A 17,675-nucleotide genomic window follows, 5' to 3' on the forward strand; every position below is an offset into this window, starting at 1 on the left:
CGGGGTTTGAGACTACTTTGACCTGAGGTGGGGGACTGTTATTTTGACATCTCCTCCCCTGGCACAGCGCTAAACGTGACACCATAGGAATGGAAGTCTGTTTTGATGGTGACTTTATTTATTTCATTTTATTTTTAATGAGAGGTAAAGCTTTGATTCACTTTCACCCAGCGGGTTTGTCTCTCGGCATACTCTGATCTATACGTGATTTAGTCATTTTAATGAGAAAATTATTGGATTCTTCACCTGGGTTGCTCAAAGTTTTATTCTCACCGAGGAGACCGTTTTAACTTCATTGATGTTGTGGAAAAGAAGGACCCAATAAACTTGACATGATCATCAATTCTTCCATTGGGATTATTTTGCTCGAAATGTAAAGACATCCCAACTATGTGTCGCCTGAAAGTTAACATATTTATAGCATACACTTCAGCCTCTGGAGTCTTCCCAATGTTCTTGATGCTGGTTTGTTCGAAATGCAAGAGTTTTTTGTGTTAGTTTTTGTTTTTGTTTTTTTTATTACAAACCTAATAATCCGTTCTAGCAGCAGCACAGTGAGAAGGTGATTTTTGCATTGTGGGGGCGGGCGGGACTGCTCAATGCTCGGTGCACACTTATTCGTAGAACAAACAATTGTTCCCATTTGGGAGAATGACCATAATGTGATATGGTAGTTGTGTGATAATTTACATTCGGTTTTTGCACAGATTTTTGATCCGATAATATTGCACAGCCCTTGTTCATTACGTTGCACTTAAATGTAGTCATTAGTTCTGACGGTGGGGCTGGGGGGCAGATGTATTTCATATTTCTGTGGTAGAAGCTGTTTTGGAGCCTCATGGTTCCAGACTTTAATGTACTGTGGCATTTTCCAGAGTAAAGGTGGGGAGAAAAGTGAGTTTCCCGGGTCGAAGGGGTCCTTTCTGATTCCACTGGTTTTCTGCAGTTGTCTGCCGGTGTAGGTGTCCCTCCTGGTGGGTAGTGTACAGCCAATCACCCACTTTGCTGCTTTCAGATCCCTCCTGCCCAACTTCTTTTCATGGCGGCTCTGTAAATGTTTATCAGCAGGTGTTGGCGAAACTGGGCTTGGCGTAGTTTCTTGAGAAAATACAGTACAGTCTTTGACGTGCTTTCCTCACCTGTTGGGAGTGTAATAATAAGTTGACCTCTGTATGATAAGACACACGCAAAAAAAAGAATGAAATTACTCACTTTTAGTAGAGAGAACAAGCGAAAGTGAGAAAGGGATTGCTGAAGGCAAGTGAACAATCTGTATCACGCTTTTGAACATTCTTACCTGTCATACAAGTCTGTGACTCACCATGTAAATCTCATTGGGGATGAATGAAGTAGATCCATGAGGTCTGCGTGGCAACAGCTGCCCACTGGTGTATGAATGTGTTTGTGAATGGGTGAAAGTTGCGAGCGACTGTAAAACCGCTTTTGGGCAGCGATGGTGTAGCTAGCATTATAGTGTATACAGTAAGTCCACTCCATTGACCGATTGCCCTCGAACGTTCAGTGCACCAGTCGCACATGGATTGCTGCGTCCTCTTCCCCATATACTGTAAAGACGTCACGTTGCAAGACCGCTTTTAAAGGGAATGAGAGGAGCGTTGGACAACAAATTGTACAACTTTAGCAGACATTTGATCAGGAAGGTGCCATTGTACGGTGTTTCTACACTTTACAGCAATGTGGATTTTTGTGCAATACCAGCAGCTATGTGTCATTGTAATGGAAAATGCGAATAATAAAATGTGGGTAGCATATTTACAGTGGAACCAATGGCAGTTAAAGCATCACTCTGTCTTTTTGGTGGCCTTTTTGTCCTTTCCATTTCATCAGCACAGCATCAGTACAGATTACTTTTTAAGGCGTATTTCACACGTTCCGTAAATGCTGTAAACATTTTCAAATGAGCCTCTCAGCCCCACCCCCTCCCCCCCCCCCCCACCCCCCCCCAAAAAAAAAACTAACAATTTGAGTCATTTCTCTAAAAGCTGACAGGAGTAATACAATAATAAAAGCCGCAGTCAAAAATAATTCCCACAAAGGACATTTTGCGTCTCCCTCGCTTTCATTCAAAAATGTATCAATTTGTGTTAACATAAATTTGCATTTGCTCACACAAACACAAAGGGCAAGAGGGAGAGGAGCTCCTGGTGCTGAGCTGTCCATGAAGCCTGTCTGCACCGGGAAAATAAATGTATGCAGCTCAACTCAAAGTCATGTTGCACACTGTAATCTTTCTCCATTAAGGATGTCACTTTTTGCAATTGTTTTGCAATTGGCCCCTAATATCTTTTACCACTCCACTGCAGGGGTTGGTGAGCTTTGGCGATGCACACACTGTTTCATCAAGCAGTGTGAAGGTATCCTGCTGAAGGACTCGCTCATGTGTGTCGCTCAAATAGGAGTTGAGAAAGCCCTTGATTAGTCATGTGTGGTAAATTCACTTTTTTTTTTTTGCATCACTGTCTCTCTCACTCCACATTAATATGCTGTGTATATGTATATATATATATATATATATATATATATATATATATATATATATATATAATGTGTGGGTGCGCGCATGTGCATGCATGTGTGTGTGACATGCACATCCGTAGCTTTCATAATTAACTGACATGCAGGTAAATAGCAATGTGAAATTAATTACACGCTGGCTGTGGATTCTTTTGTACCGTTTGAAATGAACTTTGCTCCAATTTCCGAGGCAAAATAATTATATCTGCCGCTCATTTGTAAATGAAAACAACCCCTCTATTTAAAACGCAGATTATGTACACCTGGTTTGTTTCTGATGATATAATTCGCAAAGGGAGAGGGGCAACAGACTCAGAAGCTAGAGATAAAAGTGGCTATTGTTTTTTTTTGTTTTTTTTGACTGATTAATAAAAATATTCCTTTGTTTCCTTGAACTCATATTTTGATATAACCAATAACCAATTAATATAATTAATTGGTTACAGGCTTAAACTGTCGGCATCATCCATCCCTCCATTTTGCTTTTACTGCTTCTCCTCACTAGGGTCACGGGCTGTTGGAGCCTATCCCAGCCATCTTCGGGTGGGAGGCGGGGTCCACCCTGAACCGGTCGCCAGCCAATAGCAGCTCACCATTTGGTGATACAAGTAAAGACTGAGTAAACCATTGTATAATAATTTCAAATAAGACTAAAATAAAGTAAAACTATTCACCCTTTGACGGTGCTTGACATAGGCACATAACGGAGAAGGAATCTGCTTACAGAGTGACACCTAGTGGCATTATTTAAGTATTAATGAAATTGCAAAGCAGTGGATAATAAATATACTGTATTTACTTTGGTAAATTTACTCATGCAGTTGACAATAAACCCATTGTATTGTGGCAGTAAATAGCATTCCCTTGCGTTCTGTTTATCATCGCAGTTTTCGTCTTCGCCATCAGTGGTGTCCTTCTGTGTTGACACCACACAAAGCCAAAGAAAAACCTCAGCACACTTGTGGCGTTCATTTTTGCAATCACTGAGCTGTGTTGTCACATAATTTGCCCAAGCCACACACGATGATTGTTTGAATTCCAAGTTTTACTTAACCTTTGATGCCTATTTTTTTTTACATACAATGTAAGTTGAACTACAAATTGTTCCACTTTAGGGTAAGGGTGTTTGAATTTGAAACAAAATACACCACTGTCCGCCAAATGATGTAAGTTGAACTGGTTGGATGCAGCTGTTGTGTAACTGGAAAGAGAACATACATTGCCAGTTGACACAAAAAGACACAAATGAGTTACTTGAGCCGTCTTGCGACTGCATTATCACATTATGGCCTATCGATGCGCCTGTCAATGAGGAAATTGCAGTCTCAGCCGGCCCTGTGATGGATTTCTGCATGATTGCTCAACATGGAAAATGGACAATCCGGAGTGAACCCGTTTCTCTTTGATTGTCAGCCACTGACAATGGACAGCTAATAGTTTTGAGAGGATGTTTTGGATACACTAAAGGATTTTTTTTCTTTCCCCTTTTCTACCTCTGAAACAAGAATCCTGTTTCTGCATCACGGTCTCATTTATTTTAGTTTACTTTTGTTGTTCTCTGCAAGAGTACACGACAAATCATTTGTTTTGTAACAACCCGCATGAAGGTAAATATAGCTATCAGATGACGGGATATAATTTTTTTTTTCCTGATTGTTTCATGCTGCTTATTGTATCAAAATAGTATTCAAGCACCATTATTACTGTATCAGCTCTTATTGTGCAAAACACATGCCGCCCACATGAAACCATTCAGCATCCGTTTAGTGTTATTGACCGAGGTCCGTGGGCTGTAATTTAAAGTTGTAGTGACACTGCAGAGTCCCTAATATGCTTTGGATTGAAGCGCCATGAAAACATTGGATGGGGAAAAAAAAAAAAAAAAAAAAAAAGGTAAACGCTTCCTCGATGCAGATGGAGGGATCTGAAATCAACCCTCCCATATTCGGCCCTCACTTCTTCGCGCAAGCCCCCCCCCCCCCCCCCCCCCCATCTCAATTGTGTCCCTCGCCTCTGGCAAATGGGAATCATTTGTTTGTGTGAACTTCCCATAACCTGCAGTGCATGAGACACTTATCATTCAGAGTGGCGGGGCTCCTTCGTCCTCTTATAATACCTCATCTCTTCTAGTCCGCTTTCTTTACCGCCTTTCATTATGTGTTGTTTTCTTTTTTAATATAACTGACCTCTCTTCTTATTGAAAATGGGACCCAGGAAGTGCTTCATGAAGGTGAACAGTTCTTTTATCGTCCTGTATCCGGGATCTCCATCCATCCATCCATTTTCTAAGCCGCTTCTCCTCACTCGGGTCGCGGGCGTGCTGGAGCCTATCCCAGCTGTCATCGGGCAGGAGGCGGGGTACGCCCTGAACTGGTTGCCAGCCAATCGCAGGGCACATACAAACAAACAAGCATTCGCACTCACAGTCATGCCTACGGGCAATTTAGAGTCTCCAATTCATGCATGTTTTTGGGATGTGGGAGGAAACCGGAGTGCCCGGAGAAAACCCACGCAGGCACGGGGAGAACATGCAAACTCCACACAGGCGGGGACGGGGATGGAACCCCGCACCTCAGAACTGTGAGGCCGACGCTCTAACCAGCCGGCCACCGTGCCGCCCCGGGATCTCCAATTGAGGAAAATCTTGTTTAAAAACCAATGTTTGGAACATTTCAAACCGTCAGAAATGTGCTGTTTGCTTTTGTTTTTGCCGGCATTTTTAATGTCGACATTCATGTCGCGTGTTTTCCCCATTTTCAGTTATCACAGCAACTCTTCTGCAACATGGCATGCAAAAGCAGGCTGGACACATGCAGATAATTGAGCCAAACGTATGCATTTTTTTCCCAATCAGCCAAGGCCTGAGTGTCTGATATGTCTAAAATATGACCCTGACCAAATATCCTGTGGTGTAGTGTGTCAAGAGTGAATTTTCCTTCCCCTTGTGCTGTTATACCGGTTTAGATTTATGTACAATACAATCACAAGTTCCGCCGTGTTGATTGTTTCCAAAGACTTTGACCACAATAATCATGACAAGGAGAAGAGTTTGCAACCGCAGTGTAGTTACCGGATAAGCCAACAATTAGCCTAGTTGATTCTTCTTTTTGCATGGCTACTATGTTTTCTTCTTTCTTTTTCCCGCAGTCTTGATCATCATACTAACTCTCACAGGTCAGTCTTGAAACTATATATGACCAAAGTCATGTTTGGGAAAGCAGACTCAACATTGTCGGAGGTGGTATCGGTATGTGTGTGTGTTGTGATGCGGAAATGTATGTCAATTGAAAAGCGTTTCCAGAGCTTAGCAGAGTTGTTTTATAAACAGTGCAAATATATAGATCCACTTTGAGCTGTACATTGCATATGTACATGGTAGAACTGTTTCATAATACTGTTGAAATTGCAATTGTTTGTCAAGAAAATTCAGATTGCTCACAAGATTTTCAAAAACATTTCCAACAAAATAAGAATACATGTGAATATTTTCCAAATGGACATATTATTTGCCCCAAAACAATGGGAAAATGTTCAAATGGTTGTTATTTATACTTTATTAAAGGTCACATATTTTGGCTATGTAGACTTCCATAGAATGACTCTCTAACATGGATTTAGTGGAGAAAGTGTCAATTTCATTTCAAAAAACACTTTGGTTTTGTCATACGGGTGTCCGGGAAAGGCAATTCTGACAGCTACTTCTGTTTGACCCAGTTTTGTACCAGCTCTGTCCATATTTGGCTAAGACTGTCCCCTGTCCTCTCATTGGTTGCCTCCATGTAGAAGACCCGCTTGTGAGAGCACATGTGTTTGTTATGTTGACAGCACTATGCTTTCACTTTGTTTGTGTATTAGTTAGTTAGTTAGTTAGTTAGCAGGAGTACCCCTAACACTTAGGGTAGTGGTTGGGCAAGGGTCAAGAAAACAAAACAAACAACAATATATATATATATATATATATATATATATATATATATATATATATATGGATGGATGGATGGATTTCACTAAGCAACTATGATTTTAATTTTATATTGTAAGTGAGTTAGTAACATTTTTGGATATTAATAGGAACATGCAAGAAGGTGGGTTTCTATTATCATGTCCGAATTTCTGATGCAAATTGGCGTTGTTGGTGGCATTGACGTTTTAATGCAAAGTAATGGAAACATTTATGCAGTGCTCCTTTTTCTTTCGCACTTTTCACCATCAGAAACAGAACCAACGAAACGCTCGCTCGTGGTCAAAGGCCATCGATTCTTCTTCTACCTAAATGAAGTCCTATCGAGCTGACTCTTACTATGGCTTCTTATAAACGAGTGCCCGTCTTTCTCAATTCGTTCACTTCCTCCCTTAATCCCAGTTTCCCCCCCATGCCTCCCCTTTCTGCCCCCCGCCATCCCCCTCTCCAATCTCCTTCCCCATGTAATCTCAGGGTGCACAGGGCTGTTTTCATTATGGCGCCACTCATCTTATCATCCACCCTGTCATCTCCTCTGTCTCCTGTCTTTTTTTTATTTTTTTTAATATGCCTTTATTCTAACAAGTCTGCGTCTCGGAAGCCGGCAGCGGTCCACCCCTTTTTCATTTCCCTAATGTTCCCCACCAGACACACCCTTGCCTCCCCCCTAACCCCTAATTTCATTCCCCTAACCCGGTCACCATCATCATCATGATGTACAGCACACACCCCACAACCCCCCCCCCCCCCCATCTCAGTGTGTATGTATGTGGTGCCTTATGTGTTTCAGTGCCCTTTTTGGTCTGTTCTATATCTCCAGAAAAAAAACTGAAATAAAAGGGAAGGAAGTGAAGATGGAGTGAAAGAGAGGCAGCAGTCATTTGGGGGTCGAGGTTAGCCCTGAATCTTCTTGCTTGCTTTAATCCCTCATTTATGTGAATTCAGTTTTGGAAATGAAGCTGTCACTGTATTTTACTTCCTTTCAGCCAGCCGCTGGTATAATCACAAACCACACACACACACACACACACACACGCACGCCAGACACACAAAATCACTCAGGAGAGGTGGAAATTCATTCCAGAGGTAGAAGCAGGAGGCTCACCTTGTCTCCTGCACAGGGAATCTTCGGATATCTTGGAGACAGAGAGGAATTATGGGTAAATGCACTGGTGAGGAATGATAGGCTACGATCTCTGACTTTAATCTGAGTTCGCTGAGACATGCCATTCATTTCAGACCAACATTCTGGACAGAGCCCGTGAAGTCTTTTTATTCCTTTTTACATTGAAAATCGATGCATATTGCACTATGTATGCTAAAATGACAATGTATTAGCTTCCAATGTGCTGTTAGGATGAGTGAAACACTCTTGCACATGAATCTATATATATTCTTCAGTGCAGCATTACCTGTACGGCAGTGGAAAGAATGTTTTCAAACATTTTTATTTGGCTGTATTTGCATACACTTTCTTGTTCAAGTGTTTTCTGTTGGCTTATGTGACTGTAGAATATAGGACCATAATGTCTCATTTGAAAACAAATGTATATGTATATATATTGTTCATTTTAATTCCTAATTTGACTCAGAAAGAAGGACAGTACAATACAATTCAATAGTTTGAGAAGGGGCTGGTTTTATAAGGGAGAGCAAAGTCTTCTCCTGCCACCTAGTGGTTATTTAGGAGTACTCAATGGCCGGTGGCACAAAAGAAATCTGAATGTGGTATGCCTAAATGTACAGTTTCCAAAAATGATATCGACTTAATTTATGATGTTTATTGCATTCATATTTTTTGAACTTAAGTCACAACGTACAAGCAGCCGTTCACCTTTATAATTTGGACCATTAGTCTAAAGAATGCAAATAAATCAATCATCGAGAGAAAGCTTTTTTAGTTACACTATGAAAGCTTTTGGGGTTTTTTTCTCAATTAAAATCTATTTCATATTGTAATGATATTTATATACGCTTCACATAATGAACATAGTTTCGTACAATGTGGTAGTAACATGCAGTTACTCTACAAATGAAATAATCTATATATTGTTCAATTAGTACCCCCTTGACAGAGAACAAAGCATTATTATCTTTTTAAAGGCGGACTTTGTGCTAAATATATTAGTATTGGATTACATTGTGAAGGTGTACCTAATAAGGTGGCCAGAGAGTACAACATGATATTATTGTTTTAATATCTTCTCAGATAACTTTGAATAGAACTGTACGTATTACTCCTGACAGTGTGTTTGTACAACATCGCAGGCTCATTAACAACATAATCATTAGGAAACAAAAACAACAAAATCAAGATTTCCCAAAAAAAACCCACTCCTGATGGACAGGAGTCCTGTGCTCCTCCATCCGTATATCTTGACACCCCCCGTCCCCGTTCGTCATCCTCCTCAGGTGGAGCCGCCATCACGGTGGTGTGTGATCGCGTGCTGCATGAGGTGTGAGGAAGAGGCTCTCAGATGAGATATGTGACTGGCATGCTAACACACAGTTTTATCTGAGGAAGGAGTGAGCGACGAGGGCCCCCGTGTCTCCATACCATGCCTTTGATTAAAGTTCCCCGGGTATACATTCCTCCAAAAACACACAGTGTGCACTCATGCACCGGCACACATAAATAAATTGCAGGCGGGACCGTACGCACATACAGTATATATACATGCGCACCGTGTCCCATTGTGGCTTGGTGTTATTTTGACCTGAGCCAGGCAGCGTGTCCATTATGGAGTTGATAGGAGGATTTGGCCAATGTTGATTCTAGATGGCCAGAAATAACCTGAGTGTTTTTTCTGAGTCGCACAACAATATAAAGAGGAGAGGAGCTCTCGGTTTTATCCCCTGGCCTCATCCGGAGCGCGTGAAAGTACACACACGCACATTCGCACAAATATACACAGTCCTCCAATAAGATCGTGTGTGTGCGTGTGGACAAACACGTATTTAAAAGTACAGCTTGTCCACTCCGGTTCAGTTTCAGTTAGAATGAATGTTTTAAATAACAGGCATCGCCTCAATTGTGTGTGTGTGTGTGTGTGTGTGTGTGTGTCTTCTCAAATAAATGATGGAGGGAAACTAGTTAGTATTTGTGATGAACAGCATCATCCAGCAGTGAGCTTTCAATGGCCTGGGAACAAACTGTATATCCCTAACGGATGGAAGCGTGCGAGGGAATGATGACTTTCTTGGAGAAGTCATGGACAAACATGCCTTAGTATTATTGCACATGGAGAAAGAAAACATATCTCAATTATATTTGTCAATTGGCTGTTATAGGGTCTGTGGATATTGTTCCTAGATGAAGAAAAAATAAAGTAACTAAGGTAAAAAAAAGTAGTTTTCCATTTTGTGAGTAACATAAATATTTCCTGTGACAGCTATGGATGCTATAGATTCTATGGAAGTCATTTTCCTTTTCTGGCAAAAATAATAATAATAATAATATTGATGGGTAGACGTGATGTATAAAAAACATTTGGCGATGAAACAGACACTTCATTTGGTACAAAATCCAATACGAGAATTTTGTCAAAAATGCTGCTTTCAACAATAACGTTCAGTTTTGACTGACACAGTCAGAGAGGTATTCATTTAAGTTTATTGTCGTGTTTGCAGTGATGCCGCGCTGCATCATATTGAGAGCAACTCAATAAGGTAACCAAAATATTTCAAACACGTCTCAGTATGATGCAGTAGTAGATAGTATTACATTTTTTAAAACACCATTGTTTTGTTTTGTTTTTTTGGTTGTTTTTTTAAAATTTACATAACACATAAATTATGATGTACATTGGTTCCAAGTAAATAAACAATTAAATAAAGAGTTTGTTTCAGTGATTCCAGTCATTCCATTAATCCACATCTTAACAAACAGTTTTTATATCACCTGGAATCCCTTCGCTACATACAGAAACTTGTAAAATATTAGAATATATCAACATTTTTTTGCAAGCATGTATTATATTATATTGTCTTCTATGTACACTTTGTATTTTCCCTGTTTTGATAGTTAAGGAGTTCAGCAGTGCTTTTATTATGGCAGTGGTCAAGTTGAACACTGATATTTTTGGCGACTTCAAATTAAAACAGCATACAGCTGACAGAAATATTGTTACATTGGTCGTTTGGTACAATTAACTTGAAAATATTCGAGTCAATGTTGGAGCACATTGCATCTTGGCCTTTCGATAAATGAAATACGCGAGGAGTCTGGACAGGGCTCCATTTTTCTTCCACAATGATTGAGACCAAAGGCGTGATGTAATATAAGACACTGATCCCATGTCAGGGGTCTGTCTGTGCGGAAGGTGAAGGACTGGCTGGAGGGCAAATGGGCTGAGGAAAGTGTTTGTACATCTCAGGGACTTGACCTTGCGGAGGTGATGGGATGGGGGTGTCTGGAGAGGCTGCGGGAAGAGAGAAAATGTTGGCATAAAAATGACATTTTTCATCTAGTTTCTGCTTTAGTCTTATTTCCTGTGTGTGTATTTTCTGCACCCATCTGTTGAGGGTGCGCAATTGGCATGTTGCTGGTGAGCAGCGTGTGTCCAGTCACGGGGTCTTGGCTCAGCTGGGTGTGCGGCGGATGGTGCAGGTGGGTGTTCTCCGACGTCAAGCCTGGAAAGAAAACGCACTCCTTTACCACATTCCAAAAGTGCCCTAATGATACTTTTTTTTTGCTACTCTGCATTACTCAACGCAGAAACTGCTCTAAGTATCCAGCATTAAGAAACCCAGTGCTACATTTTCAGTTTTGCGCAAGGTGATCTTTTGACGTGGACATGCATCCTCACCTCCCAGCAGCATCTCTTGCAGCAGGTTGTCAATCTTGCTCAGACCGCACAGCTTAATGAACTGGAGTTGTTCGATCATTTGCCAAGTGATGCTCTGCAGGGTGGGCAGAAGGAGTAACAGCTCCCCAAAACGACCGCGCGAGTCATACTGGCGGTCATTAATGTAGTCTTCCAGACTCATCTGGACCTGCAACACACAAGGCCAACATGCTTTTAGCATGGAAAAAAAAACCAAACTGTCTTGTGAATAACAAGCAAAAGCAAAGTAAAAGTTGGCAATTGTGTTATTGAGGGAAATCACTCCTTGGATGTTTGTCCTTGATTCTAATTTCGAAACTGCGTGGTTGCACTTACCTGCAGACGCGTGGCTTTGATCTTTGAAGGGTCCCGCAAAGACTTTGCATCTGCAGATCGTGGGAGCAGGATATAATGAGCAGAGTGCAGCTAACATAATGATAATGAAATAATCCGGGTCCTCAGAACTGTGAGGCGGATGTGTTAACCAGTCATCAACCGTGTCGCTGGTCTAATGTTATGAAGGTCATTATCTTGACTTGTGTTTCTTTTTTTCTTTTTTCTTTTTTTTAATTGAGTTTTTCATTGTCTGTAGTCAACTCAATGAAACACTCTAATCCTATGGGCATGTCAGTTTACATTATTTCAACACGAGTGTTGAGAATAGTAACTGACTTAACCGAATACAGACGTAAGCAACGGATGGACATAAACGTATGAACTAAATTCAATTCCAGTATATAGCCATAGATGCCTCATTGAGCAACTGAAAAGGCAACTCATTAACATGGATGTATCAACTGTTTTTTGGGGGGGTTTCTTTGGACTTCTAAATGTGCCTCACGGAGTAAAATGGACGATGGTAAATGTCAGGTTAAGTCAGTGAGTTACCGGGGTCAAAGAAGACAATGGCCTTGAGTGCGGCGTACTCATTGTCATCGATTTGAATATCCTGGAAAGGCTGGACCAGCTCATCCAGAACTCGGTTCGCAACCCGGGAGATCGCAGATTCGGGACTGTTCCTGTGTATCACACAGCCGTTACCTGCGTACAAAAACACACGCAAACATTGATGAGCTGGGTCCGGAGGACGCTAAGGTTGTGTGGCCGGCGTACGGGGTCGAGTATGTTGACCTCGAGACCCTTGTTAGGCCTCTTTAAAGATTCCAGCTAAGGTCATGGTCAAGGTGAAAGGCAGAAGGTGGGAGAACTGTGTTCAAAGTAGGTTAGTGACAAATCTGCTTGCATTATGACGCTGGCACACGCCGCAGTAATGAGTCATAGCATTTACACTTTTGAAGTCACAAAGAGAAAGAGCCCTCCTAGTAAATCATTCCTCAGCAAACACAACATTTAATCAGTCATCACATTTCAGTGCCGAATCACGTGAATGCTCCGCATATAAACGGGATGACATTCTCGCGGCCGCTTACCTAAAAGCAGGAAGTCCTTGAATGGTATTGACCTTTTGGCCACTCCCAGCAAGAGGTGCTCACCTGCATGAGCCCTGAGCAAGCTCACCTGGACACAAACACAAAACACTTGAAACGCAAACAATGTCACAATGCATGCTTTTGGTTCTTACATTAATAACACTTGGGAAATAGCCAAGGTGACGTCACGTATGGAGTCACTGTTAATCATTACTTCCAATATTACTTTACAGTACTCGGCCGATGAGATTCTTACAAACAAGGTGTTCGGTTGAGCGGCTTCAGTGGACATTTGTAGGAAGAGTAGCAAAAAAAAAAAAGAAAAAACAGTTTCGGTTCTATGAAGTTTGTCTTGTCCTGACGACACAAACTTACTCGAGTGTGTCATATTTTGCCCTAACATTTAAAATAATAATAACTTACATAAATGGCTAACATTTTTGCAGACATATCTGACTGACATAAGGTAGAGGTACAGTTTTGACACGTCTTAGCTGCATTATTCAACAAATTAGTTTCACGTTACTTTATGGAGGTTTGCAGGATGGGATACGGAGTAAACACATTTTTTTTGAAATGACTAAAAGGAATGATATATTTCATTTATGGGTGTGAAAAATGTACATATATTTCCCCCAAAATAAGCCTGACATTTCTTAGTCTTCTGCTTCCGACTAGAGGATCGGAGTGGAATTATATCATGGCAGTTCATTGATTAGTGCATTACATTTAACTTTGACTAGATGCTTAAATCATGCATTATTCCGTCCTAAATTCCCATGAAAGTCCAAGCTCAACATAACAACTGAAAAGGCAACTCATTCACATGGATGTATCAGTTGTTTTACACAAAGGTAGTGGACTTCAGAATGTCATCCTACCTGGTCGTCCAGAGGTAGTTCTCCAAAGGATGGAATGTATTTGGCCCATTCCACCAAAACCAGTAGTTGCTGTCTCATAGACTCACACACATCCCCAACAGTGGCGGATTTCGGCTCTGTTATGTCTGCTATTCCAACGGGAGTGCTGATCTGGATAGAAACAGGAAGTGAGGATGATCTGGGTGACACTTACTGCTTATCTTGCGGAATTCTTAAGTGGGGATGACCACCTGTTGGGATAGCGATTCCGCTTGGGCCAAAACTGTGATGGGCGGAACATCTTGAGGGTTAGAAATACTTCTTCTAGAGCTGATCCGATCTCTCTCATTCTGCACAGCTAAAACACAATGCACAGTTCATGAAATGAAGCGAACCACTTTCTCCATGTCGGTGACAGCAGACAGCACAGGTTGGGCGGTTAATATTTAGGGGAACAGCCATCGAGGCTGGCATCAGCGATAGGAGTGAAACGTTAACCAGTTGCAATCCAGAACAACAGCTTTGAATAACACATGATTAGGGGTCATAAAACACCCTGCCAAGGTTATTCCCCTCATAAACACACACACACATGCATGTAATCAGCTATTTTACAGCGGTGACTATTTCAACCATTCAAGCAACTTGTGGGATTGAAGCCATTTTAGTTCATTACCTTAAAGAAATGTCCCCCCCCCCCCCCACCCCCCACACCAAATCATGAGAGCATAATCTTTGTTTACATCGCTGTATATGAGTAGTTTCATTATGGTTCGTTGTTCTGTCCCATGTAGATGTCTTGAAAAGTCTGATGCCACCCACTGTAGGTTACCTTCTTTTTTCATGCCAGCTCTGAAGCATTTGTTGAGTCTGCAGAAACGACACTGGTTCCTCTTATCTTTGTCAACGACGCACTGTCTGCTGAACCTGCACGTCAAGAACAGCAGAATAGCGTTCCATGCAAAGGACAGGACACATAGTGTACCGGCCACAAGTTAACAATGTACTCTGCAGTAAAACGAGAACTGGCCTGTGAAGGTCAGCAGCCACCGTGCCGGGGTGCACAGGTGCGTGCATCCACGCAACCCAATGAGATCACTTCTGGGGTGTCCTTTTAACAATACTGTATGTTTATTGCTATAATATAAAATAGCACTGCATCATACCGAGCACCTGTATTGCTGGTAAAGCTTAATTGTCTACCTAATGAAGTCTCCTGTCATATGTAACGGAAGCAGATGCAAGTCATGTTTCATGAGTCCTCCTCCGTTGCGCCGTATTTACAGTACCTGCATAAAGAGGCTGTATATGTTGTGTATTCGCGCACATCGCCTGCAGCTATATGTATACCTGCAGGTGTAGACGTGGTTCTTGCGTATGGAGCGCCTAAAGAAACCCTTGCAGCCGTCACAGCTGGAGGCGCCGTAGTGTTTGCCTGTGGCTTTGTCTCCGCAGATGGCGCAGTTACTGTTGGCGCCGTCCGAACACGGTAGGCTCGACTCTGTTGGCATGCTCTCTGAGACGGATAAACGACAGGGAAACATACAATAAATACATCTTAGAGTGGTAGACAGGCAAATGCGCTCATTACAGTATATACAGTACTGTAGAGTGTTCATAGTAGTTGATACCTTGGAATACCTCATTGCCTCTTAGTTTTAATATTCGTACAAGGTTTCTCCTAAGTAAAAGATACACAAGTGTGGGTAGGCTTATAGTAATATAGTAATACCAGCAACATACACCCAATACTACTGATATAAACTCAACCAGGAAATAGCAAACACTGGATTCAATCAGTGGGCCTAATAAACATTATTGTTGATGTCCTTTTTTTCCACAGTCATCTCCGCATTTTTATTGCCGTTATCATTTTGATTGTCGTGATCAACAATGCCACTTTTGTCACCATAAACAAAACCATAATCATCATCGTTGGCCGGCTGTTTGCAACCTTGAAAAAGCCTCCCAAACAGAAATGAACATCACGTGGGCATCGGAAGATGGCGTTTTTGCTACTATTTCTATCATCGTGAATGCGAGGATGACATCAGGGAGATCATTTCTAGTCAATAAAACATTTTTTATAATTCATACCTGCAATTTCTACCTAACTATTCTCAGCTTTGATAAAATTCGGATTATATGCTTTTATTGTCTTCCCTGCCCGCTGATTTCCTCATCTTGCGTGCAATCAAAGAAATAAACATAAGTCACAAGAACAATCAATGGGAACCAGAGTACGTCCACAACATAAAATGTAATCGGTTTTCCAGTCCTCATCATTAAAAAGCCCTTGATTTGCCCTATGCACCCTTTCACCCACTGTTGCGATACTGTTGGCAAAAACTGTACCATAGTGGACAATCTTTAGACTTTTGCTGTCTATTTATATTTTGTAGGGGCTATAAAAAAAATAAAATCAAGTAAGCACATTACAGAGTGGAGTATCTTCCATCAACATTTGTTCCCAATGCTGTTTTATTGGATTTCATTCGTAGTGTGGCGCATTAGCAGGGAGAACACAGCAAATCTGTTTTATTGTTCCGTGAGACATATTTTGGGCAATTTGAATGAATACTGTTTATTAGTTCTTTTTTGAAAATGTTCAACCATCAACTATCTATTATTATGCCCAAGTTTATTTTTAACATTTGCTTATTTATCATACCGAACATTAGTGTACTATGTTTATTTTGGATTGATGAATTAATGACTCAACGCTCATGTACTTTTATCAATGCCCAGGGTGGCTATATTCTAAAAAGGAATGCAGTTGTCTGTTTGCACACTGATGTGCCACAAGTGAGCATATGAGATGTGTCAAAAAAAAACAAATAATAATAATAATAATACATCCAGGACTAGTGTCACAAAAGCCATATTTCAAACCCTCAACGTGGGCCAGACGATCAACCAGCACATTTACAATGGAAACCTGCTGTGTTTGCTACACATAGGCGAGGGTTGTGGCAGGAATACTTGTGGCTACTTCACCTGCTGGAAACGCCTGGAGCATCAGACAGTTCCCGGCTGAGAAGAACATCCGCAACCTCCCTACCCACCCGACCTGGCTCCGTGTGATTTTGTTCCTTCGCCAACTTGAAGGAGATTAACGACGGACCCATTTTGAAGACGTGGATGTGTCAAAGTGCTTTAGCCAATCACATTTGAGCGGTCTTCAAACTTCATATATAACTTCAATGGTGTTGTATAAACTCAAAAGATTCCTACACAGAACGTTTGGGCGCTGCCCTGCTTGTCCGCCATTTGACACAAGCCTATGAACATACTGTACACATGAATCCTTTATGACCCTGTCAAATGTATGAGCGCCTGCCTACCTCCCATATACTCCACTAACGAACCCTACTTTCCATATTAAGGAGGATTGCAGCTAAATGGGCAGGAATTGATTGTCCCCCATGTTTCAGACAATGTAGCTCAATTTCGATGTGCATTTCTGTGTCTGAGGTCTGGATGCACTTACCTCCTCCTCCTCCATAAAATACATCCGAATTGTCAAAGCCCAGTGTGCTGTATGAAGGATCCAGACAATCACAGTAGTTGGCAACTTCCATATCTAATAGAGATTTACTCTGAGCAGCAGTTTGATACTTCATTCCTGTGTTATCCTCGCACTTTGTTTCTTCTTCCAGTCGTTCCCCTTTTTTTCCTCTGTAGTTGCTTGTGTCGACTTTATCTAACATTTTACAGAGATGACATAGGAGATCCCTTAAATAAAAGAGCTCTAATCTCAGGTGATTGGTCCGTGAGCAAGGTGAGGAGGAGGAGCTGTGATGAAGACTTCTCACCTTGTTGTACAATACTTATCTCTCCTCACCCAGGCACTTATCAGAGGGATGGCAAGATTAGGTGTAAGCAATCCAACCTTGGTTCAATTTTTTTTTTTTTTTTTTTTTGTAAGTATGAAATGTTTTTCATTTGATTTTGGTGGATATACCTCGACCGTTTTCTTAGTACAGGAAAATGTGTGCAAAGGCATGAGGGTGTGCACAGATTTATGAATGTGGGATGCTGGTGTCCTCCCCCAGCCTCCTAA

At 41.4% G+C, this 17,675-nt stretch overlaps 1 protein-coding gene across 1 annotated transcript; it reads right to left on the minus strand.

Annotated features, from left to right (window-relative positions):
• Positions 1-10,476: 10,476 nt before the first annotated feature.
• Positions 10,477-17,273, minus strand: hnf4g (hepatocyte nuclear factor 4, gamma). The gene is made up of 11 exons (XM_061666314.1): positions 17,103-17,273; positions 14,963-15,128; positions 14,445-14,539; positions 13,864-13,970; positions 13,634-13,783; positions 12,753-12,840; positions 12,211-12,363; positions 11,659-11,708; positions 11,305-11,491; positions 11,009-11,128; positions 10,477-10,917 (listed from the first exon to the last, which is right to left on the minus strand). The coding sequence occupies exons 1-11, from the start codon at positions 17,233-17,235 to the stop codon at positions 10,796-10,798; spliced, it is 1,371 nt and encodes a 456-aa protein (XP_061522298.1). The 5' UTR covers positions 17,236-17,273; the 3' UTR covers positions 10,477-10,795.
• Positions 17,274-17,675: the final 402 nt, after the last annotated feature.

This window comes from Phycodurus eques, chromosome 21, assembly GCF_024500275.1.
Source record: "Phycodurus eques isolate BA_2022a chromosome 21, UOR_Pequ_1.1, whole genome shotgun sequence".
Lineage (NCBI taxonomy): Eukaryota > Metazoa > Chordata > Actinopteri > Syngnathiformes > Syngnathidae > Phycodurus > Phycodurus eques.

Bases quoted from the DNA above. Each gene is read 5' to 3' on its own strand.
- hnf4g (XM_061666314.1), bottom strand. From the start codon at position 17,235: ATGAAGTATCAAACTGCTGCTCAGAGTAAATCTCTATTAGATATGGAA. The intron at 12,364-12,752 runs GTAAGCGGCCGC...TTTTGTACGCAG, and splicing joins CAAGGACTTCCTGCTTTTAG to GTAACGGCTGTGTGATACAC. The intron at 10,918-11,008 runs GTGCAGAAAATA...CTCTTCCCGCAG, and splicing joins TGCGCACCCTCAACAGATGG to CCTCTCCAGACACCCCCATC.